At 47.8% G+C, this 24,284-nt stretch overlaps 1 protein-coding gene and 1 long non-coding RNA gene across 4 annotated transcripts in view; one reads left to right on the top strand and one right to left on the bottom strand.

The window, feature by feature from the left end:
- Nucleotides 1–8,230: 8,230 nt before the first annotated feature.
- Nucleotides 8,231–11,457, bottom strand: LOC114810086. The gene is made up of 2 exons (XR_003757821.2): nt 11,400–11,457; nt 8,231–8,484 (listed from the first exon to the last, which is right to left on the bottom strand). It is a non-coding gene; the product is annotated as an uncharacterized LOC114810086 (long non-coding RNA).
- Nucleotides 8,478–24,284, top strand: part of PPP2R3A (protein phosphatase 2 regulatory subunit B''alpha) — a 114,769-nt gene continuing 98,962 nt past the window's right edge. The window contains exon 1 of one of the 3 annotated variants that reach the window (XM_029059712.1): nt 8,478–10,860. In XM_029059712.1, the coding sequence (XP_028915545.1) occupies nt 8,890–10,860 (1,971 nt within the window). In that variant the 5' untranslated portion in view covers nt 8,478–8,889. Of the gene's footprint in view, nt 10,861–11,576; nt 11,795–21,618; nt 22,070–24,284 lie in introns of those variants that run through there. The other 2 variants (XM_029059729.1, XM_029059722.1) reach the window with 2 other exon arrangements.

Consider the following 24,284-nt stretch of genomic DNA (forward strand, 5'->3'; position numbering starts at 1 on the left):
GGAAATGGGGGGAAAAGAGGATTTATTGAGTGCTTATTGTGTGCAGGACACTGTTCTGAGCGCTTGGGAGAGTACCATTCAACAATAAACAGACACACTCCCTGCCCTCAACAAGCTGACAGTCTAGAGTGGCTCAGTGGAAAGAGCCTGGGCTTCGGAATCAGAGGTCATGAGTTCGACTCCCGGCTCTGCCACTTGTCAGCTGTGTGACTGTGGGCGAGTCACTTCACTTCTCTGGGCCTCAGTTCCTTCATCTGGAAAATGGGGATGAAGACTGAGAGCCCCACTTGGGACAACCTGATCACTTTGTATCCTCCCCAGTGCTTAGAACAGTGCATTGCACATAGTAAGCGCTTAACAAATGCCATCCTTATTATTACTATTATTATTCTCAGTCTCTTTTGCAGGCTCCTCTTCTGCCTCTCACCTTGGGACAGTGGGGGTCCCTTAAGGCTCAGTTCTGGGTCCTCTTCTATTCTTCATTTACATCAACTCCCTTGAAGAATTCGTTCGCTCCCATGGCTGCAACTTACGTCGCTACTCGGATGATTCCCAAATCTACTTCTCCAGCCCTTTCCTCTCTCCTTCTCTGCGGTCTCGTATTTCCTCCTGCCTTCAAGACACCTTTTACCTGGATGTCCTGCCAACGCCTCAAACTAAATACGTCCAAAACGTAACTCCTTCTCTTTGCACCCAAACCCTGTCCTCCCCTTGTTTTTCCCATCATCGTAGACAATACCGCTCTCCTCCCTGCCTCCCGAGTCCATAACCTTGATGTTGTCCTTGACTCATCTCTCTCATTCAACCCACCTATTCATTCTATCCCCAAATCCTGTCAGTTCTATCTTCACAGTGTTGCCGAAAGCAGTGCGACTCAGTGGAAAGAGCCCAGGCTTGGGAGTCAGAGATCATGGTTCTAATCCCGGCTCCGCCATGTGACTTTGGGCAAGTCGCTTCACTTCTCTGGGCCTCAGGTACCTCAACTGGAAAATGGGGATTAAGACTGTGAGCCCCATATAGAACCTGATTATCTTGTACCCCCTTCCCAGTGCTTAGAACAGTGTTTGGCACATAGTAGGTGCTTAACAAATGCCATCATTATTATTATTATTATCATTATTATTATTAAAACCTGCCCTTCCTTCTCCATCCAAACTGCTACCAGGCTGATCTAAGCACTTTTCCCATCCCACCTTGACTACCGCATCAGCCTCCTCGTTGACCTCCCTGCCTCCGGTTTCTCCCCCCTCCAGTCTATACTTCACTCTGTTGTCCGGATCATTTTTCTAAAAAGTCATTCAGTCCACGTCTCCCCACCCCTCAAGAACCTCCAATGGTTGTCCATCCACCTTCTCATCAAAGAGAAATTCCCTTCCATCGGCTTTAAAGCACTAAATCATCTCCCCGCTTCCTACCTTACGTTGCCGTCTTTCCTACTGCAACCCAGCCCGTGCACTTCACTCCTCCGGCACCAGCTTAGTCACTGTGCCGAGATCTCATCGATCTTCCGGCCAAATCCCTTTCCACTTCTTCCCTCTGGTCCCGAACTCCCAGGAGTCCCTCTCCATAAATATCAGGCTACCACTCTCTCCACCTTCAAAGCCTTAATCAGGTCACATCACCTTCCGAGAGGCCTTCCCCGATCAAAATCTCTTTTCCCCGGCTCCGCCTCCCTTGTGTCACCTTAGATCTATACCCTCTAAGCACTTGATATTCACCCCACCCTCGGCTTCACAGCGCTTACGTATATGTCCATACTTCAATTATATTAATGTCTGTCTCCCGCTCTAGTCCTCTTGGAAAAGAGGTGATTTTAGGGTGGCTTTGAAGGTGGGGAGCGTGACGATCTGTGATACGTGAAGGGGAAAGGAGTTCCAAGCCAGAGGGACGATGCGGGCAAGGGGTTGGCAGCGAGATAGACGAGATGGAGGTATAATAAGTTGGTGTTATGCTGTCGAGTCAACTCTGACCCATAACGTCTCCGTGGACCCATCTGTCCCAGAACACTCCACCTCCATCTGCAGTCCTTCTGGTAGTGTATCCAAAGGGTTTTCTTGGTCAAAATACAGAAGTGGTCTTCTTCAGTGCGGTAAACTTGAGTCTCCGCCCCGACTCTCTCCCGTGTCGCTGCTGTCCAGCACAGGTGAGTTTTGACTAGTAGCAGATTGCCTTCCACTCGCTAGCCACTGTCCAAGCTAGGAATGGGATGGGTAGGCCTCTCTGGTTGATTGATTAGGTCACCATGATTGACTGATAAATAGAGACAGTAAAGCTCATTTTATTATAAAAAGTGAATACAGTTGGCTTTGTGTGGGATACAGGGGCTCCTACCTGCAGTTTTTTTCCAGGGACAAGCTTCTAGCAATCTACCTTAATCTGCTGATCGGCAAACTTTGGACTAATGGAAGTGACAATAAAATTTTTATAGAAATTTTCCTCTGTGGAGTTTATGAATGAGCTTTTTAGTACTATAAAGAGCTCAACAATAGCTACCTTAAAATAACCTGATTATTGAATCATAACATTCTCTCACTGCATTAAATAACTGAAGGCTTGTTAACTAAGAATTTTTTATTCGGAATGTCTCGTCTTAACTGGGATATCCTAACCTCTACAACCCAATCTTCAAAAATAGAAATTTTAGTTAAACATTTTCAAGAGTGGCACGTTCTACTTAATAGAGCATCGGTCTGGGAGTCAGAAGGACCCGGGTTCTGATCCCAATCCCGCCTCATATCTGCCGTTGGGACCTTGGGCAAATGATTTCACTTTTCTGTGCCTCACTTATCCCATGTGTAAAATGGGGATTAAGACTGTGAGCCCCATGTGGGACAGGGATTGTGTCCAACCTGACTAGCTGGTATCTACCACAGCGCTTAGTATACTGCGAGTGAGTGCTTAGTAAATACCATTTTAAAAAGTGCTGTGTGGCTAAGGTCGGTGTGAATGAAAGATGCAAATTCAAGTGTAGACTCGGAAGGGAGTGGGAGAAGAGGAAATGAGGGTTTAGTCGGGGAAGGTCTCTTGGTGGAGATGTGCTTTGAATAAAGCTTTGAAGGTGGGAAGTATAATCAATCATCGGTCGGATATGAAGAGGGAGGGAGTTCCAGGCCAGAGGTAGGAGGTGGGTGAGAGGGCAGTGGAGAGATAGATGGCAAGATCTGTAAAATCTGAGAGGCAGCTGAGAAACTGCGTGGCTCAATGGAAAGGGCACGGGCTTGGGATTCAGAGGTCGTGGGTTCTAATCCCGGCTCTGCCGTTTGTCAGCTGTGTGACCTTGGGCAAGTCACTTCACTTCTCTGTGCCTCAGGGACCTCATCTGTAAAATGGGGATGAAGACTGTGAGCCCTACGTGGGACAACCTGATTACCCTGTATCTACCCCAGTGCTTAGAACAGTGCTTGGCACATAGTAAGCGGTTTAACAAATGTCAACATTATTATTATTAAAATGGGGATTAAGACTTTGTTCCCCATGTGCAAAAGGGACAGCGTCCCACCTGATTATCCTCTATCTGCCCTGGTGCTTAGTACAGAGCCTGGCACATAGTAAGGGCTTAACAAATCCCTTAAAAAAAGTAATCATCTATTGTGAGCCCCCCAAGAGACTACAGACCATGTCTAATTCTCACTTTTGAATTCTTTCTCAGGGATTAGAACAGTGCTCTGCACACAGTTAGCACTTAATAAATACTATTACTATTGCTGTCACTACTAAGACATTTTAGCCGAAAAGTTCTTAATGTGGTCAGCGGCTGCTGCTTCAGTCTGCCTCCCCTTTCTCTCCCCCAGGTCCCTGTAAAACCTGGTTTTTATTCCCTTCACTCCACTGCAACAACATTCTCCTAAGTTACCAATGACCATGATGTTACGGGGTGCTCGGCCCTAAACCCCAGCCGAAACAGCCGCCTGGAGTCACTTTGAGAGTTCCCAGACCCCGGTAGTCTTCCGCTGGATCCTGAAACCCTCTAGTTTTCCCATTCCGGGGCAGGTTTTGGAGGCACTCTCAGGATTCCCCAAATCCCTGCACCCCATAGCTGCCAACACTCTACAGCTGAAGTCCAGACATCTCCCCAAAAGGCATAGAGATCATCGGGGGACTAGTCTAATAATAATAATAAAAATAGTACTTGTTAAGTGCTTTCTAGGTGCCAAGCACTATTGTAAGTGCTGGGGTAGATACACGTTCATCAGGTTGGACGCAGTCCCTGTCCCACAAGGGGTTCACCGTCTTCATCCCCATTTTACAGTTGAGGTAACTGAGGCTCAGAAAAGTGAAGTGATTTGGCCAAGGACATACGGAAGATGAGTGGTGGGGCTGAGATTAGAACCCAGGTCCTTCTGACTCCCAGGCCCGTGCTCGATCCGCTAAGCCACGCCCAGGGCAGGCTGCAGGAAGCCCACGGACAAAACTCTCCCATCCACACCTGCACCTCCTCCACCTGGCTCCTGGAGCTTCTCCCCTTGCTCCAATCACCAAGATCTGAGATGGCCACAGTGTTCGATCCAGGTCACAGATGAAAGCAAATCCGGTTCCAACTGGCTTTCCTTGGAGGGCTGCCCCCTCCGGGAGTCCCTCTAGGCATTCGGGGACTTACGTTCTTCTCCCCCGTGAGGGTCAAGAGCCTCGTTCCTCCAAAGTAGTAGCCTCTGGACTCTGAAACTCCAGACATCCTCTCCAGTCCTTCCTTGTGCCCCAGGTCCATCCAGCGACCGCAGCAAGATCTCTCCCCATGTCCCGCTCTTCCAAGCACTCAGCTCCCTACCCTCTCCTCAAGATGGCCCAGGGTGGTCTTCTTGTCGCCCCGGCAACCTGGCCTCTCTTCTTCCTCCCCAATCCCTCTCTCCGGTTGGTTCGGCTTAGTTTTTACACTTCCTTGAGGGAGGGTCGCCACAGAATGACTTTTCTGGCTTCCTCCTCCTAAGTGTGGGGCCGAGCGGAACTAGTCAGCGCACCTCCTCCTTGCCAAATCCAACGACGTCTACTCGATCTTAGCCGACTCAGGTCTCGTGGCTGCTTTCGACACTGCAGATCGTGCCAACCAACCAGTCGGCCAGTGAGAAGGAGCGTGGTCTAGTGAAAAGCAGCATTACCTAGTGGAAGGAGCTCGGGCCTGCTGTGTGACCTTGGGCAAGTCACTCAACTGCTCTGTATCTCAGTTTCCTCAACTGTAAAATGGGGATTCAGTAGCGTTCTCCCTCCTACTTAGAACGGGAGCCCCATGTGGGATTAAGGTCTGTGGCCATGGCCAACCTGATTGGCCATCAGGCTACTCGCTGCCTGGCCTAGCGGAGGGAGGCCGGGCCTGATAGCCGGAGGACCTTGGTTCTCATCCCAGCCCTGCCAGTTCCCTGCTGTGTGACCCCGGGTGGGTCACCTCACTTCCCTGCGCCTTGGTCTCCTCATCTGTAAAATGGGAATTCAATAGCTGGTCTCCCTCCCCTCAACTTTAAAGCACTCGATCCCCTTGCCCCTTCCTTTCTCACCTTGCTACTCTCCTACTGCATCCCAGCCCGCTCGCTTTGCTCCTCTAGTGCTAACCTTCGCACACTGTACCTCGATCCCGTCTATCTTGTCACGACCTCTCACCCGTATCCTGCCTCCGGCCTGGACCGCCCTCCGTCTTCATTACCTACAGACGATCGGTCTCCCAGCCTTCAAAGCCTTATTGAAGGCCCATCTCCTCCAAGAGACCTTCCCCGACTGAGCCTCCCTTTTCCTCTTCTCCCACTCCTTTCTGCATCGCCCTGACTTCCTCCCTTTATTCATCCCCCCGCTTCCAGCCCCACAGTACATATCTGTAACTGTATTTATTTTAATATCTGTCACCCCCTTTAGATTGTCAGCTCGTCATGGGCAGGGAATGTGTTTGTTATATTATACTCTCCCAAGTGCTTAGTACAGTACTCTGCACCCAGTAAGCACTCAGTAAGTACAATTGACTTGACTGACTGACTGAATGACCGCAGAGCTTAGAACAAGGCTTGACATATAGTAAGTGCTTAACGTATAATAATAATTCATTCAATAGTATTTATTGAGCGCTTACTGTGTGCAGAGCACTGTACTAAGTGCTCGGAATATACAATTCGGCAACAGATAGAGACAATCCCTGCCCAATGATGGGCTTACAGTCTAATAATGAGAATAATAGTAGTAATATATATTGAGCACTTCTGTGGAGAGCACTCAACGAAGGTCTTGAGAGAGGGCTTTTTTTAAATTTACAATAGAGTTAGTAGATATGATTTCAACCCTCAGGGAGTTACCAATCTAGCAGGGGAAAGGAATTACAAATAGGGTGAAGCAACAGAGTTTAAAGTACTGTTGTGGGCAGCGGATGTGAATGAGTACTTAATGCTGAGGTGCAGAGGAGGGAAAATAGGGTGGGGAGATTAGGTCTCTTGGAAGAGATGAGATTTCAGAAGGATTTTGAAAATGGGTCGAGCAGTGGTTTGCAGGATGTGAAAGGGTACGGCATTTTAAGCATGAGCAAGAATAATAATAATAATGTTGGTATTTGTTAAGCGCTTACTATATGCAGAGCACTGTTCTAAGTGCTGGGGTAGATACAGGGTCATCAGGTTGTCCCACGTGAGGTTCACAGTCTTAATCCCCATTTTCCAGATGAGGTAACTGAGGCCCAGAGAAGTGAAGTGACTCGCCCACAGTCACACAGCTGACAAGTGGCAGAGCTGGGATTCGAACCCATGACCTCTGACTCCCAAGCCCGCAGTCTTTCCCCTGAGCTATGCTGCACTTCTTCTGTGCAGAGCACTCAACGAAGCCCTTGGGAGAGGGCTTTTTTTATTTTCAATACAGTTAGTAGATATGATTTCAACCTTCAAGGAGTTACCAATCTAGCAGGGGAAAATGAATCACAGATAGGGTGAAGCAACAGAGTTTAAAGTACTGTGGTGGGCAGTGGATGTGAGTGAGTACTTAATGCTTAGGTGCAGAGGAGGGGAAATGGGAATGGGGAGATTAGGTCTCTTGGGAGAGATGAGATTTCAGAAGGATTTTGAAAATGGATCGAGCAGTGGTTTGCAGCATGTGAAAGGGAAGGGAGTTCTAAGCGTGAGCAATAATAATAATAATAATAATGTTGGTATTTGTTAGCGCTTACTATGTGCAGAGCACTGTTCTAAGTGCTGGGGTAGATACAGGGGAATCAGGTTGTCCCATGTGGGGCTCACAGTCTTCATCCTCATTTTAATAATAATAATAATGTTGGTATTTGTTAAGCGCTTACTATGTGCCGAGCACTATTCTAAGTGCTGGGGTAGTTACAGGGTAATCAGGTTGTCCCACGTGAGGCTCACAGTTAATCCCCATTTTACAGATGAGATAACTGAGGCACAGAGAAGTGAAGTGACTTGCCCACAGTCACAAAGCTGCCAAGTGGCAGAACCGGGATTCAAACTCATGACCTCTGACTCCCAAGCCCAGGCTCTTTCCACTGAGCCACACTGCTTCTCCAGAAAGATGGTAAGCTCGTTGCGGGCAGGGAATGGGGCTAGCAATTCTGTTGGATTGTACTCTCCCGAGTGCTACGAACAGTGCTCTGCACACCGTAAGCATGCAATAAAGACCATTGATCGTTGATTGAGACGGGAAGTGCTTAGTGGAGCGCTGTGCACACAGTAAGCGCTCGATAAAGACCATTGGTCGACAGAGATGAGAAGTGCTTAGTACGGTGTTCTGCACCCAGTAAGTGCTCAGTGAATATCATTGTTTGAAACAGATTGTTAGAGAAGCAGCGTGGCTTAGGGGAAAGAACACGGGCTTGGGAGTCAGCGGTCATGGGTTCGAATCCCGGCTCTGCCACCTGTCAGCTGTGTGACTGTGGACAAGTCACTTAACTTCTCTGGGCCTCAGTTACCTCTTCTGTAAAATGGGGATTAAGACTGTGAGCCTCACCTGGGACAACCTGATGACCCTGTATCTCCCCCAGCGCTTAGAACAGTACTCTGCACATAGTAAGCACTTAACACAAACCTACATCATTATTATTAAACAGATGAGAATGAGGCAGGCTGGTGTCGGAGGAGTAAAACGTGCCGGCTGGGTTACGGGTTTTTTTCTGCATCCTTCAGGTTTCCGTCGTAACAAGAATCAATCAGTCGATCGTGAAGCAGCATAACCTAGTGAATAGAGCGCGGGCTTGGGAGTCAGGAGGACCTGGGTTCTAATCCCGAGTTTGCAACAATGAGCCCGGTCCATAAGGAGCTAATGCAATTAATCGTCTCTTATTATTCATTGAAAGCATCAATGGTTTTAGGTTTTCTTGAAGATGTTTGTTTTCTTCTGTCTGTTATTAAGGAAGTATAGGCCATTCTTTCCGACTCTTCATTTTTGTTGTTCTTGTCGCAGGTGCCTCTCGTAAATGTAAGAGATGGATTATTCGGAGTCACGGTGGTCTCTGGGATCACGGCGCATCCGCAATGCAGACTGAGACCCGCCTCCCCTCTCCACCTCGAAGACCTGCAGAATAACCAAAGGGAAAAGGTTTTCCAGGAAAGAACTTGGGAATGATCACGTTACATTTCCTAAAATAGTCTACCAACGGGGACTGCATTTGAGAAGTTGGAGAAGTACACCTTGTCCCTTGGGTCAGCAAAATAACCGCAGGATGTGACCTCCCCCACCCCCCGGCCCCAAGCCCCACTTCACATGTGCACAGGCTACTGTATTCAGGCAGGAAAGTCCCATCTCAGACTTTGGGGGCGGTCGGTGTTTCCCAGTGAAGGAAACGCCATTTCTCTGAATGAGCGAGTTACCTGCGAAACTTGAACGCCCTCAGATACGTACCCGGCCCGGGTCTGGAGACAGCCCGAAGCCCCGCTCGTTCCCGATTTCGGAGTCCCCCTATTGAGAGGAATTAATGGTATGGCAGCAGCCTATCGGCTTGTAGTTAGCACCGTGAACTGCTACAACAGCGTCGTGATAGATCGACGCTTTCAACAGGCCGTCCACTATTGCACCGGCACGTGCCAAACCTTCCGACATGGAGTGGACTGCATCGTGGCCCATCATGGTGTCTGCGCGGGCCTCCTGCCCACGACCGGGCCCGTCCACGGAGACCCGGAACTGGGCCGTAGATTTTTGCCCCAGGAGAATGGACTCTCGCTGGCCGGGAGTGACGAGAATCCTCAGGTTTTCCCGGGGATTGCCAAGGTCAAGAAGGGATTTGCCGTTCAGAGCACCTGCAATCTAAAAGACATCGCGGGAGAGGCTATAAGTTTTGCCAGTGGAAAAATAAAGGAATTCTCCCTCGAGAAAATCAAGAACAGCAACCACGCAGCGTACAAAAAGGGAAGGAAGGTGAAGTCGGACTCGTTCAGTCGGAGGTCGGTGGATTTCGACCTGATCTATGGCCAGTGCCAAGGTGACGGGAGCGGGCCGCCTTTCGGACTGCTCCGGAGCGCCTCGGTGGAAGAGAAACCTCTGTCCCACAGCGGCTCCCTGGAGACCAACGTGGCATCCTGGTTTCTCCAGAACCTCTCCGAAGAGAACCTGATCGCCCAGATTTTGGAAAAACACAAGCTGGACAGTTCGGCTTCGGGGGCGGACATCAAGATGTGCTTAGATATCCTGCTGAAGTGCTCCGAAGACTTGAAGAAATGCACAGACATCATAAAGCAGTGCATCAAGAAGAAATCGGGGGGCAGCGGCAGCGAGGACGGTGGTCAGGACTCATTTCACAGCTCGGAAACCGTCTACGTGAACGTCATGACCAAGTTGGCTTCTTACCTGAAAAGGCTACCCTTTGAATTCGTCCAGTCCGGCTATCTCGAGGGCTCCGATCTGACGGAACTGGCCAACAGTTTTCCTGCGCTGCAGCCTCCTCCGTTCTCCCCGATATTTGGCACCGAGCAACCCCCCAAATACGAGGACGTGGTCCAGATACCTTCCTCAGTCACGGGGCAGTTCCGGGCCGCCGAGTCACAAGGGGGTAAGGAGGACAGCAGCCGCGCGGAGGACCCCACCGGTGTCCTAGCCAACATCGGGCGACGCGATCCCCGAACCGTGAGATCTGGCCAACGGGCCCAGAGTCCAAAGCCGTCAGAATGCGCGTCTTCCCCGGATTTCATGGAAACTCTCTTCATCGACGAAGAATCCGAGGGGGAGAAAGGAGCGGGCAGGGCCAAGACGAGCGAGAACCAACTTCCCCAGCTCCCTTTAAAGGGAAGTCAAAGTAGGACAGAATGTAGAGATGAGAATTCAGATTTTGACAAAGTCCCTGCCTCACCGCCAGCCGAAACGCCCGACGAGGTCTTTGAGAAACCAGCCCTCCTTCACGTATTCGAAGAGGGGCCGGGGTCGAAAGGCCCCGGAGACGAAGCGCCGGGCCACAGGGATTCGACAAAGCTTAATAACCAGGAGGAGATCGATCGGTTGCTGTTGGATTTGGAATGCTTTTCCCAGAAGATGGAGAGCACCCTGAGGGAGCCTTTTGCGGCGGGGGGTGCCGTCGCGTCTCTTCCCGACCCAAGTCGATCGATCGGGCAGGCCCCCGTGGATCCCGAATCCAAATCGAAAGTCCCCTCCCTCTCGGAGAAAGCCCCTTCTTCCTGTTTGTCGAGGATCATAGAAACCAATGGCCATAAGATGGAGGAAGAGGACCGAGCCCTCTTACTCCGGATCCTGGAGAGTATTGAAGACTTTGCGCAAGAGCTAGTCGAATGCAAATCAGGACGAGGGAGTCTATCCAAAGAAAAGGAAGTGATGCAGATTCTCCAAGAGACCTTGACAGCATCCTCCCAGACCCCGGCACCTCTGTGTAGGAATCACCCAAGTGATAAAACCAAAGAAACCACTTCAATGGTATCGATTCAGCAAACCCCGGAGGTGATCAAGGTAAGGCCTGACAATCCTTCTTTCTTGTCTTTTTTTTTAAATGGTTGAGCACTTACTACGTGTCACGCACCGTTCCAGGAGCTGGGGTAGGGACAAGCCAATCAGGTTGGACCCTGTCCCTGTCACAGTTTTAATCCCCATTTTGCAGATGAGGTGACTGAGGCACCAAGGAGTGAAGTGACTTGCCCAGGGTCACGCAGCAGACAAGTGGCGGAGCCGGGATTAGAACCCAGGTCCTCTGACTCGCAGGCCCGTTCTCTATCCACTAGGCCACGCTCCTATCAGGAGACCCCATCTCTCCCAGTTGGAGATTTGGGAGGAGGAGCTTTTAATCCTCATTTTACAGATGAGGTAACTGAGGCGCAGAGAAGGTAAGTGACTCGGCCGAGGTCACACAGCCGACGAGGGGCGGAGCCGGGAATAGAGTCCAGGCCCGCGCTCTTCCACTAGCCTACCCTGCCTCTCTGGCGACTTGCAGATAAATGGTTGAATTGTTTGAAATGCACAGGTGGAGGGAATGGTTTTGTGCTTTCCCTTACCTTCCCGTCGTTGAGAAGGCCAGGCCCCCCGACCTGACAGGAGAATGAATTGATTCTACCCAGGGTAGAATCATAGAATCCGAGGCCTGGAAGTGTTCTCTTGAAGCAGGACTCTAACCCCTATCCATTGTTGCCTCCCATTTTCTTAAAGCCCCCCCTCTCGGGAGAAGAATCCGTAGCCGCTCTCGATAATGTGTCTCCGGTTTGCCGCAAGTCTTTGCGGTCGGGAAGTTCTGCCTCGCGGCCAACCTCCAACTCTCCGGCTGCAAATGTAATATTGGGGATGGTTTTGCTATCCGGCCGAGTCTTCCTCTCTCTGAAGAAAGTGGATGCCTCCCAAAACGGCACCTGGGCAGAAGGACCAGCCCTGTACGTCAGCACTTATGCCCTCTCAGGTCGATATTACCCTCTCTGACTACGACCCTCTGGGAAGTTAGGCGTATGCCCAAATCAGCCGTATTATGGGCTACGATAGGACACCGTGCCCACATGTACAGGGAAGTAAATTAGGCAGGGCAAAACCAAAATCCGCTTTTCGGACAAGCATGTTCACCGCTTCGCTTCAGCGTAACAAGTCTGCCGCTCTGTCTTGGGAGAAGGTTAAGTACATTCAGCAAGATTTTTTCTTAGCCAAAATGGGGCAGGGGGGGAATAATTGATGCAAAAGCTAATTAAAGGAGACAGCTACCTCAAAATGTGAAGCTTGGAAAGTTATTTAATCGTGACTGGGATAAGGCTTTCGTCCCTGGCTCAGCTGACTTCCTGTTCTCCTGACGGCGTGCTGAGCCTTGTTCTAGGAGCAGAGGGTCGTAAGATTCTCTCATCTCCGCCTCTCCTCTTGCAAGGTAATATTGTCTGCTGGAAAGAGCACAGGCCTGGGATCAGTCAATCCACTGATGGTGTTTATTGAGCGCTTACTGTGTGTAGAACACTGTACTAAGCCCTTCGGAGAGTGCAACAGAGTTGGTAGACATGTTCTCGCCTCACAGGGATGCACTACAGTCCAGAAGGAGAGACAGACACTAGAATAAACTACACACATGTACATAATAATAATAATATTGTGGGTATTTGTTAAGCACTTACTATGTGCAGAGCACTGTTCTAAGCGCTGGGGTAGACACAGGGGAATCAGGTTGTCCCACCTGGGGCTCACAGTCTTCATCCCCATTTTACAGATGAGGTAACTGAGGCACAGAGAAGTGAAGTGACTTGCCCACAGTCACACAGCTGACAAGTGGCAGAGCCGGGATTCGAACCCACAACCTCTGACTCCAGAGCCAATTTAATTCATTAATGATGGTATTTAATAATAATAATGTTTATTGCTATTGTTCTTGTCTGTCCGTCTCCCCCCGATTAGACCGTAAGGCCGTCAAAGGGCAGGGAATGTCTCTGTCTGTTACCGATTTGTATATTCCAAGCGCTTAGTACCGTGCTCTGCACATAGTAAGCGCTCAATAAATACTATTGAATGAATATTTGTCAAGCGCTTACTATGTGCCGAGCACTGTTCTAAGCGCAGGGGGAGATACAGGGTCATCAGGTTGTCCCACATGACGCTCACACTCTTAATCCCCATTTTACAGACGAGGTAACTGAGGCACCGAGAAGTTAAGTGACTTACCCAAAGTCACACAGCTGACAGGTGGCGGAGCCGGGATTAGAACCCATGACCTCTGACTCCTAAGCCTGTGCTCTTTCCACTGAGCCACGAGTTTACTATGTGCCAAGCACCCTTCTAAGCGCTGGGGTAGATACAAGGTAATCAGGTTGTCCCGCATGGGGCTCACAATCTTAATAACAATGCTCGGCACATAAGTGCTTAACAAAGGCCATCATTATTATTTTTATTAATCCCCATTTTACAGATGAGGTAACTGAGGCACAGAGAAGTGATTTTCCCAAGGTTATACAGCAGACAAGTGGCAGAGCTGGGATTGGAACCCATGCCCTCTGACTCCGAAGCCGTGCTCTAGCCACTAGGCCATGCTGCTTGGACTAGAGTGGGGAGAGATAGGAGGCAGGGAGATCAGCGAGGAGGCTGAGGAGTAGTAAAGACGGCTAGGAGAAGTAATTAAATCAATGTCGTAGCGATATGGCTGGAGAGGAGAGGGCAGCTTTTAGCGATGTTGTGAAGATAGAACCGACGATATTTGGTGACAGATTGAAGATGTGGATCCAAGGAGAGAGATGAGTCGAGGATAATGCCAAGGTTACGGGCTTGTGAGACAGGACGGGGAGTGGTGTTGCCTAGAGCGATGGGAAAGACGGAGAGGGCAGGATTTGGGGGTGAAGATGAGGAGTTCTGATTTGGCCATGTTAAGTTTGAGGTGTCAGCGGGACATCGATGTCGATACGTCCCGAAGGCAGGAGGCAGTGCGAGACCGTCGAGTAGGAGAGAGGTAGATCTGGGAATCATCTGTGAGGCGATGGTAGTTGAAGCCGTGGGACTGAGTGAGTTCTCCAAGGGAGCGGGTGTAAATGGAGAATAGAAGGGGACCCAGAACTGAACCCTGATGGACTCCCACAGTTAGAAGGTGGATGGCAGAGGAAGAGCCTGCGAAAGAGACTCAGGAGCAATCGGAGGAGAGATAGGAGGCAGGGAGATCAGTGAGGAGGCTTAGAAGTAGTAAAGATGGCTAGGAGAAATAATTAAATCAACGTTGTAGCGATTTGGCTGGAGAGGAGAGGGCAGCTTTTAGCGATGTTGTGAAGATAGAACCGACGGGATTTGGTGACACATTGAAGATGTGGATAGAAGGAGAGAGATGAGTCGAGGATAATGCCAAGGTTATGGACTTGTGAGACAGGAGGGGGAGTGGTGTTGCCTAGAGCGATGGAAAAGACGGAGAGGGCAGGATATGGGGGTGAAGATGAGGAGTTCTGATTTGGCCATGTTAAGTTTGAGGTGTCAGCGGGACATCGATGTCGATACGTCCCGAAGGCAGGAGGCAGTGCGAGACCGTCGAGTAGGAGAGAGGTAGATCTGGGAATCATCTGTGAGGCGATGGTAGTTGAAGCCGTGGGACTGAGTGAGTTCTCTAAGGGAGCGGGTGTAAATGGAGAATAGAAGGGGACCCAGAACTGAACCCTGACGGACTCCCACAGTTAGAAGGTGGATGGCAGAGGAAGAGCCTGCGAAAGAGACTGAGGAGCAATCAGAGTCACAGGAGGAGAACCAGGAGAGAACGGTATCAGTGAAGCCAAGAAGCAGCGCGGCTTAGTGGAAAGGGCACGGGGTTAGGAGTCAGCGATTGTGAGTTCTAATCCCGGCTCGGCCGCTTGTCAGCTGTGTGACTTGGGGCACGTCGCTTAACTTCTCTGTGCCTCGGGTACCTCATCTGTCAAATGGGGATTAAGGCTGTGAGCCCAAATGGGACAACCTGATTACCATGTATTAGGGCTTAGAACAGTCCTTGGCACATAGTAAGTGCTTAACAAGTACTGTCATCATTATTATTATTAATATAATGTTTCCAGGAGGAAGGGGATGGGTCGACTGTGGTGAAGACTGACATAAAGTCAAAGGGCAGGGACTGTCTGTATCTGTTGCCGATTTGTACGTTCCAAGCGCTTAATACAGTGCTCTGCACATAGTAAGCGCTCAATAAATACTATTGAATGAATGAATGAAAGACTGCTGAGCGGTCGAGGAAGATTAGGGTGGAGTGCCTTTGAATTTGGCAAGAAGGTCTTCGATTACCTTAGAGAGGGCAGTTTCTGGGAGTAAAGGGGGTGGAAGCCAGAGTAGAGAGGGTTGGAGGAGAGGAAGTGGAGGTAGCGAGTGTGGACGATTCGCTCAAGGAGTTTGGAGAAAAATTGTAGAGGGAGATGGGGTGATAACTGGGGAGGCTAAGCTTTTTTTAGGGTAAGGGATACCTGAGCATGACTGAAAACAGTGGGGAAGGAGCCACTGGAAGTGAACAGTTGAAGATGGCAGGGAAGGGAGAAGCAGCGTGGCTTAATAATAATAATAATAATAATTTAATAATAATGATGTTGGTATTTGTTAAGCACTTACTATGTGCAGAGCACTGTTCTAAGTGCTCGGGTAGATACAGGGTCATCAGGTTGTCCCATGTGAGGCTCACAGTCTTAATCCCCATTTTCCAGATGAGGTAACTGAGGCCCAGAGAAGTGAAGTGACTTGCCCACAGTCACATAGCTGACAAGGGGCAGAGCTGGGATTCGAGCCCATGACCTCTGACTCCCAAGCCCGGGCTTTTTCCACTCAGCTATGCTGCTTCTTTAAGTGGATAGAACACAGGCCTGGGGGTCAGAAGGACCTGGGTAATAATCTTGGCTCCGCCACTTGTCCGCTGTGAGACCTTGAGCAAGTCATTTCACTGCTCTGTACCTTGGTTACCTCATCTGTAAAAAAAATGGAGATTAAGAGCGTGAGCCCCTGCGTCCAACCTGATTACCTTGTAATTGTCTCAGCGCTTAGAACTGCGCCTGGCACATAGTAAATGCTTAACAAATACCATAAAAAAAGAAGAGAAGGAGGCTGGGAGGAGAGGCACAGTTGGAGGGGGGTACATTTTGAAAGGAGGTTGGAGATTTCCTCTGGAGGTACTGCTGGGAAAGATGGGATAGTCAAAGAGGGAATTGAGCCACCTGGGTTCTAATCCTGGCTTTGCCATTTGCCTGCTGTGGGGTTTGGGCAAGTCATTTAACTTCTCTGTGCCTCAGTTTCCTCATCTGTAAAATGGAGATTCAATACCTGTTCTTCCACCACCTTAGACTCTAAGCCTCATGGGGGACAGGGACCGTGTCTGTGTCTGACTGTCTGCTTATTTGCCCACTATTTTTAGTGCAGTGCTTCACACCCAGTAAGCACTTAACAAGTACCATAATTATTATCATTAGATTTATAGTTATTATTAAGACCTCCCAAACATATCTCTAAGGGCGTGGCTCAGAGGCCTGTTCTCCTCAGAATCCCGGCATTTATTGAGTACCTATCCCTAAAGTGGTCCGAGTGAAGAACTATTAAGCCTTACTTAATAGTAGTAGTAGTAATAATAAAAGCAATTATTATTATAGCATTTGTAAAGAGCTACTATGTACCAGGTACTGGGCTAAGCACTGGGGTGGTTACAAGCAAATCAGTCACTGTCCCACATTGGGCACACAGACTCAATCCTCATTTTACAGATGAGGTAACTGAGGCACAGAGAAATGAAGTGACTTGCTCAAGGTCACACAGCAGACAAGTGGCGAGGCCGAGATTAGAACCCATGACCTTCTGACTCCCAGGCCCGGGCTCTGGGAGTAGTAGTATTAGCAGCAGCAGGAGCAGGAGCAGTAGTTTTTATTAAGTGTTTACTGTGTGCAGAGCACTGTTCTAAGCACTGGGAAATAATACACAGGTGGGTATTAGACATGGTCCTTGTCCCTTCAATAATAATAATAATGTTGGTATTTGTTAAGCTTTTACTATGTGCAGAGCACTGTTCTAAGCGCTGGGGTAGACACAGGGGAATCAGGTTGTCCCACGTGGGGCTCAGTCTTAATCCCCATTTTACAGATGAGGTCACTGAGGCACAGAGAAGTTAAGTGACTTGCCCACAGTCACACAGCTGACAAGTGGCAGAGCCGGGATTCAAACCCATGACCTCTGACTCCAAAGCCCGTGCTCTTTCCACTGAGCCACGCTGGGAGGAGGGTTGAGCTCCCAATTATGGGGTGATGATCAGCCAAGTCAAGCTGCCAATTAGACTGGTCTGTGACTGACCTCTGAGAAAATGGCAGTCAGTCAGTTCTTGTGAGAAGAGAGAAGGGGGTGGGAAAATAATATTTTAACATGTTTAGACAGTGAACCCGATACTGGACAGGGATTGTCTCTATCTGTTGCCGAATTGTACATTCCAAGCTCTTAGTACAGTGCTCTGCACATACTAAGCACTCAATAAATACGATTGAATGAACATGTACCAAGTAACATGACGCGTCTCAGTGCTGTTCAGTACCATTAATAATAATAATAATAATAATAATAATAATAATGGTATTTTGTAAGGGCTTACTATGTGCCAAGCCCTGTTCTAAGCACCGGGGTAGATACAAGGTAATCTTGTTGTCCCAAGCTGGGCTCACAGTTTTAATCCCCATTTTACAGATGAGGTCACTGAGGCACAGAGTAGTTAAGAGACTTGCTCAGAGTCACACAGCTGACAAGTGGGGGAGACGGGATTAGAACCTGCGTCCTCTGACTCCGAAGCCCGTGCCCTTCCCACTAAGCCACGCTGCTCCTCAGTTTGGCAGCTACTTATCTAATTTGCAGTTCATGGGTGGTATGTGGCTGGCCTGGGAGTTGTAGCCTTAGATGTCATTCCAAAAATGTGTGTTTTATATAAACACACACACAGACAAGCATATGCCTCTACTGTGTGTATCTAGCTCTCCTAAGTATATAAAGATGATGTTCCTGATAGCGAGATTCCCTCCACGTGTACGAGTATTGTTAAAAGAAACTCGTCTTCTCCGAGCTCATGAAAATGAAAGAGGGCCTTTTTTCTAGCCCTTCACCCGAGGTGGGTGACTAGGGCACCCTTAAATATAGGTGCTCAGATAATTGTTTTCTCTTCAGCAGTGGAGTGAGGCTTCGTAACTTCTTAGGGTTTGAATGTAGGGATTGTTCATGGGAGGAAAAGGGATATTTCCTGCAGTCAACCAAGCGTACACTGGGTCTTTATTTTAGTAATAGTGATAGATTGCACGGAGCCATCCCCACTCCCTCGCCCATTCTTCAACAGCTTGCAGTGGAAGATGGCTGGCAGGGGCAAAGAAGGGCAGATGGTTCGACTATTTCGCTCCCTTTCCCCCCACCTACTCTGATGGGCTCTTGCTGGGATGACAGTGTAAATAGCTGGGGGGGAGAGGAGGAGGGAAGACAGGGTGGACGACAGCACTTCATCCTGCCCGCGAAAAGAACCGGGTGAGATCAAAAATGGTGTGAAATTGCACGTTCCATTTTTTAGATTTTACAAAGGGGTGAAAATTGACATTATCATTCAAAGCATTTCCCCATTAGCTTAAAGCTCTCACTTCTTTGGGGAATCAGTTATTAAAATGTTTCATTTATTAGAAGTTGGGTGGAAAATGGGGGTTTAAATGTCATATTAAAGAAGGGTGAGATGACCACAGCCATGACTCAAGGGTAATTGACAATTACCTTTCCGGAAAAGAGGACTGACATTCCATTGAAGGCCATTAACCCTTGAATCCACTCTACAGAGAATTAGCAGGAATTCTTCTCAAGGCGATAGCTACATTTATAGGCAAGGTGGCTAAAAGAGTTCAAACAAGTGAAATAAGGGGGAAGAAAATAGAGATAGTTTGGGATATTAAGAGAAAGAGCAGACCATGCAGAAAGCAGAGAATAGCCAGGCTATCTTTTAAGTGTAGACCAGGAAAGAGCTTATGATAAGGAAGGACATGATCTTTTATTTAGACTATTGCAAGTGTCAGTACAATTGGTTAAATGAATGAAAATAGAATGTAATCTAAGAGATAACTAATCCGCAAGTGTCCAGGCAAAGACAGAAATGCTAGGAAATGACTTTCAAAGACCACAGTTCCAAAGCTCTTCATCGTGGTAAACATCACCTGCTTTCTACTTATCCTTAACGACTCTCTTCCTCATTGTGTGTCCTTGGACAAGTCATATGACTTCTATGCCTTGATTTCGTCATCAGTAAAATGGGAGCCCTGTGTTGGAAAGGAACGGTACCCTATATGACTCCCTTGTTTCTTCCCCAGTGCTTACTCCAGTGCTTGGCACTTGGTAAGCCTTTAACAAGCCCTTCCCTTCTTTGCCTACCTTTCTCCTGGGTTTAAAAAATTCTTTAAAAAAAAAAGAGACTTTGGAAGTTGGCACAATAGAAATTAATAAAAATAATAATTGTAGGAATTTTTTAAGCACCTACCGTGTGCCAGGCACTATACTAAGCGCTGGGGTGGATACAGGTAAATCGGGTTGGACACAGTCCCTGTCCCTCGTGGGACTCACAGTTTCAATCCCCACTTTAGAAATGAGGGAACTGAGGCCCAGGAAAGTGAAGTGACTTGCCCAGGGTCTCAAGTCGGACGAGTGGCGGAGCCGGGATCTGAACCCAGGTCCCTCTGATTCCCAGGCCCGTGCTCTATCCACTAGGTCATGCTATGGTTATTCCTCATTCTCCGTATTCCTAAGTATGCAGAAGGTACATCAGCGCTTAGTACAGTGCCTGGCACATAGTAAGCATTTAACGAATACCACTATTATCATCCAGGGGCTAAAGGTGCAAATCAACGCTCTGTTTTCTAGTTGAGGACACTTTTGTCCCTCACAACTCCCTAGAACTTAACTCCTGCCCTTCAAAGGGTAGGCGACTCAGACTGTTTACCTTTCTTATCCTCAGCATCATTTTACCAATCCTGCCTCCAGTGATTTCCTTTGCTATGGCCCAGTGCTCCAACACTGTGATCGTAATTCCCTTTATTTCGATCAATCGGGCCTGGGATTGATCGATCAATCAGTGAAGTTTATTGAGCACTTACTGTTTGTAGAGCATTTGCTAACCACTAGGGAGAGTACAAAGAGTTGGTAGATATGTTCCCTGCCCTCTTTAGCCTAGAAGGAGAGACAGATATTAGAGTAAATTACAGATATAATAATAATAATTATTATTATTATTATTATCATGGTAGTGGTTGAGGTCTTATTATATGCCAGGCACTATTTATTAAATGCTCAATTTATTGAGTGCTTATTAATAATTATTATAATAATAATAATCGTATTTGTTAAGCGCTTTCATTCATTCAGTAGTATTTATTGAGCGCTTACTATGTGCAGAGCACTGTACTAAGGGCTTGGAATGTACAAATCGGTAACAGATAGAGACAGTCCCTGCCCCTTGATGGGCTTACAATCTAATTGGGGGAAACAGACAAGAACAATAGCAATAAATAGAATCAAGGGGATGAACATCTCATTAAAACAATAGCATATAAATAGAATCAAGGTGATGTACATCTCATTAACATCAACCACTGTTCCAAGCTTTGGGGTAAATACAAGTTAATCAGGTTGGATCCAATCCTGTCCCACATGGAGCTCACAGTCTTCATCCCCATTTTACAGATGAAGAAAGCGAGGTACAGAGTAGTGAAATGACTTGCCTGAGGTCACCCAGCAGACAAGTGGCGGAGCCGGGATTAGAACCCAGGTCCTTCTCATTCCCCCGTCGGTGTTCTGTCCGTGCTGCTTCCCATATCTACCACCTGTCTTACATTATACTCGCTTATTATACTCAGAACACACTACTAGGCTCTTGGGAGAGTCCAGTACAACAGAGTTGGTAGACACATTCCCTTACCCCTCTAGACCGTAAGCTCGTTGTGGGCCGGGAATGTATCTGTTTGTTGTTACATCGTATTTATCGAGTGCCTACTGTGTGCAGAGCACCGGAATAAGCACTGGGAGAGTACAATATAACAATAAACAGACACATTCCCTGCCCACGACAAACTTACCCAATGCTTAGTTCAGTGCTCTGCACACAGTAAGCACTCAATAAATACAACTGACTGGCTGACTGACTGCCCACAATGAGCCTACAGTCTGTATTTCTTCCAGGAATTGGTTTGAAGGACTTCAGACCGTTATGCGTTTCCACCAGAGATCTGTAAAGGATTCCAGGAGTACAGTTAGTTGATCTCCAAGTAGTCTTCTCCTATTTGATATCCGAAGTGAAATTTAGAGGAAACGAAACAGAGGAAGCACCTTATCGAGCCCATTTGGCCTAGAACCCTATTGTTTCTTTCCCAAGGTGTTTTCCTGGACCTATTTTATTGAGATTTGGAAAAAAATGAATGTTTCCTTTCTTTTTCCCAGATGAGAAGTAGAGTTTAAGGCGTGCTTAAAACGATAGCCCAAAATTTGAAGTGGAACCTGTTGTCTCGTGTCACAAAAAATGAGAGAAAGAGAGGAATTGTTGAGGCGTCTAATGCTGTTTTTACTGCCGATTTCCACGTGAAGATAACTTTTTCCATTCTAAGAGGAGCTGGTGGTAGAGGTTTACCCCTCGTATTGAAGTTGGAAGTTCCCAAAGTTAACACTGAAATGGATATTTTTAGGCACAGCTGTAATGTTTCTAACTTTAGCGCTTTTGGTGGTGGTTGCTTTCTTTCCCAGAATGCTCCTTAGCCAGTCCATGTGCAGGTCAGATTGTCACAAAGCCCACAAGAGCATAGATCCTGTTGCACGTTGCGATTCTGGGTTGAAAATTATGAGCAGCCTACGGGACCCGCTAGCCGCGTTGGGGAATCGTTCGAATGTCAGAAACAGCGAGGGTTGTGGTCACAGGAAGCCAGGAGGCCACAATGATTGAATACTGTCTCAGTGAGACCCAAGAAGAAGCAATCCACTGCTACCCGACAAGACTCCCGACTTTCTGCCTGTAAAAACCGTAGCCTAAGAGCCGAACCGAACCCTTTCCACGAGGGGCGTGCTGGACTGTGGCTAAGCGAGCGGCTGTTTTTCAAAGATGATGATCAAGGAGACCTCTCTTCGAAGGGACCCGGATTTAAGGGGCGAGTTAGCCTTCCTCGCCAGGGGCTGCGATTTTGTTCTGCCGTCACGGTTCAGGAAGAGGCTAAAGTCGTTCCAACAGACCCAGGTTTGAAACGCGGGTGCTTTTTCAAGAGCGCCCGTCTTCTTTGATCGCGTTTATTTCGGTGACTGATAAAATAAACTGCCCCCCCGAATTAAATTATGAAGTGATCTAACTATTCACTTCTATCTTGATATTGGATCACGGCAAAAAAAAAAAACAACTCTGCCCCCTCTTCAGTTGTCTATTTGCAGAAAGCTATTTGCAGCTAGATACCAACCGATTTAAAAATAGACCCGTTTGACCTGGAGTTGAGTATTCACATTTTTCATTAGTACAGAGAGGGAACAACTTTCAGAGACAATGACTCCGGTTTCAGGAAGATTTAACAACAGAGTTAAAATGTGTTGAAACTTTCTGAAAACTACTTCAGAAAATCCAGCTGCCCTGTATTAGCAGCCTTCTATGGGCATTTTGATATTTTGTCATAACTGAGTAGTAATAATAATGTTGGTATTTGTTAAGCGCTTACTATGTGCAGAGCACTGTTCTAAGCGCTGGGGGAGATACAGGGTATCAGGTTGTCCCACGTGAGGCTCACAGTCTTAATCCCCATTTTACAGATGAGGGAACTGAGGCACAGAGAAGTGAAGCGCCTTGCCCAAAGTCACACAGCTGACAAGTGTTGGAGCCGGGATTCGAACCCATGACCTCTGACTCCCAAGCCCGTGCTCTTTCCGATGAATATGGTACATAGTGTGTGGAATTAAGGAGAGGAAATGCTGTCGTCGAATGTATCGAGCTCGCAACACCTGTGGTGCTATTAATTGATCGATCAATGATATTGGAAGGCTTATTGGGTACAGAGTACTGTGCTGAACGCTTGGGAAAGTACAGCGTAACAGAGTTGGTAGACATGATCCCGGCCCACAAGGAAGTTACGATTTACAGGAGGAGGCTGACATTGAAATAAATAACAGATAGCCACATGTGTTCATAGAAGCGGAGTGGTCTAGTGGATAGAGTGCAGGCCTGGGAGTCAGAAGGACCTCAAAAGGACCTGGGTTCTAGTACTGGCTCTGCCACCTATCTGCTGTGTGACCTTGGGTAAGTCACATAACTTCTGGGTACCTCAGTTCCCTCATCTGTAAAATTGGGATTAATAATAGTAATAATAATAATGGTATTTGTTAAACCTTTACTATGTGCCAAGCACTGTTCTAAGCACTGGGGTAATAATAATAATAATGTTGGTATTTGTTAAGCGCTTACTATGTGCAGAGCACTGTTCTAAGCGCTGGGGTAGACACAGGGGAATCAGGTTGTCCCACGTGGGGCTCAGTCTTAATCCCCATTTTACAGATGAGGGAACTGAGGCACAGAGAAGTTAAGTGACTTGCCCACAGTCACACAGCTGACAAGTGGCAGAGCTGGGATTCGAACTCATGACCTCTGACTCCAAAGCCCGGGCTCTTTCCACTGAGCCACGCTGCTTCTCTAATCCCCATTTTACAGATGAGGTCACTGAGGCACAGAGAAGTTAAGTGACTTACCCAAGGTCACACAACAGACAGGTGGTAGAGCTGGGATTAGAACCCATCTCCTCTGACTCCCAAGCCCGGGCTCTTGCCACTAAGCCACACGTGAGCCCCATGTGGGACAGTGACTGTGTCCAACCCGATTAATTTGTATCTACCCCAGAGCTCAGTATAGTGCCTGCTACATAGTATGTGCCTAACAAATACCGTGATTATTATTATTATTAGATATACTTCTATCAAAAGGGCAGCTGATAGCAGTGTTTCTAACTAGACCACATTTTCCAAGCCCCTTGGAGGAGATGTGCTTTTTATAAAGCTCTGAAGTTGAGGAGGGCGATCGTATGACAGATATGAAGTGGTCTGTCTGAAAGAGCATGGGCCTGGGATTGATCGATCAATCACTGATGTTTATTGAGCACTTACTGTTTGTAGAGCACTTTACTAACCACTAGAGAAAGTACAACAGAGTTGGTAGATAATGTTCCCTGCCCTCTTTAGCCTAGAGGGGAAGACAGATATTTAGAGTAAATTACAGATATAATAATAACAATAATTATTATTATGGCCTTTGTTCTTACTTATTATATGCCAGTCACTGTTCTAAGTGCTGGGGAGGATACAAACAAATCAGGTTGGACCCAGTCCCTGTCCCATGTGGGGTTCACAGTCTCAATCCCCATTTTCCAGATGAGTGAACTGAGGCACAGAGAAGTGAAGTGACTTGCCCAAGGTTACACAAT

This window comes from Ornithorhynchus anatinus, chromosome 1, assembly GCF_004115215.2.
Source record: "Ornithorhynchus anatinus isolate Pmale09 chromosome 1, mOrnAna1.pri.v4, whole genome shotgun sequence".
In the NCBI taxonomy this organism is placed as follows: Eukaryota; Metazoa; Chordata; class Mammalia; order Monotremata; family Ornithorhynchidae; genus Ornithorhynchus; species Ornithorhynchus anatinus.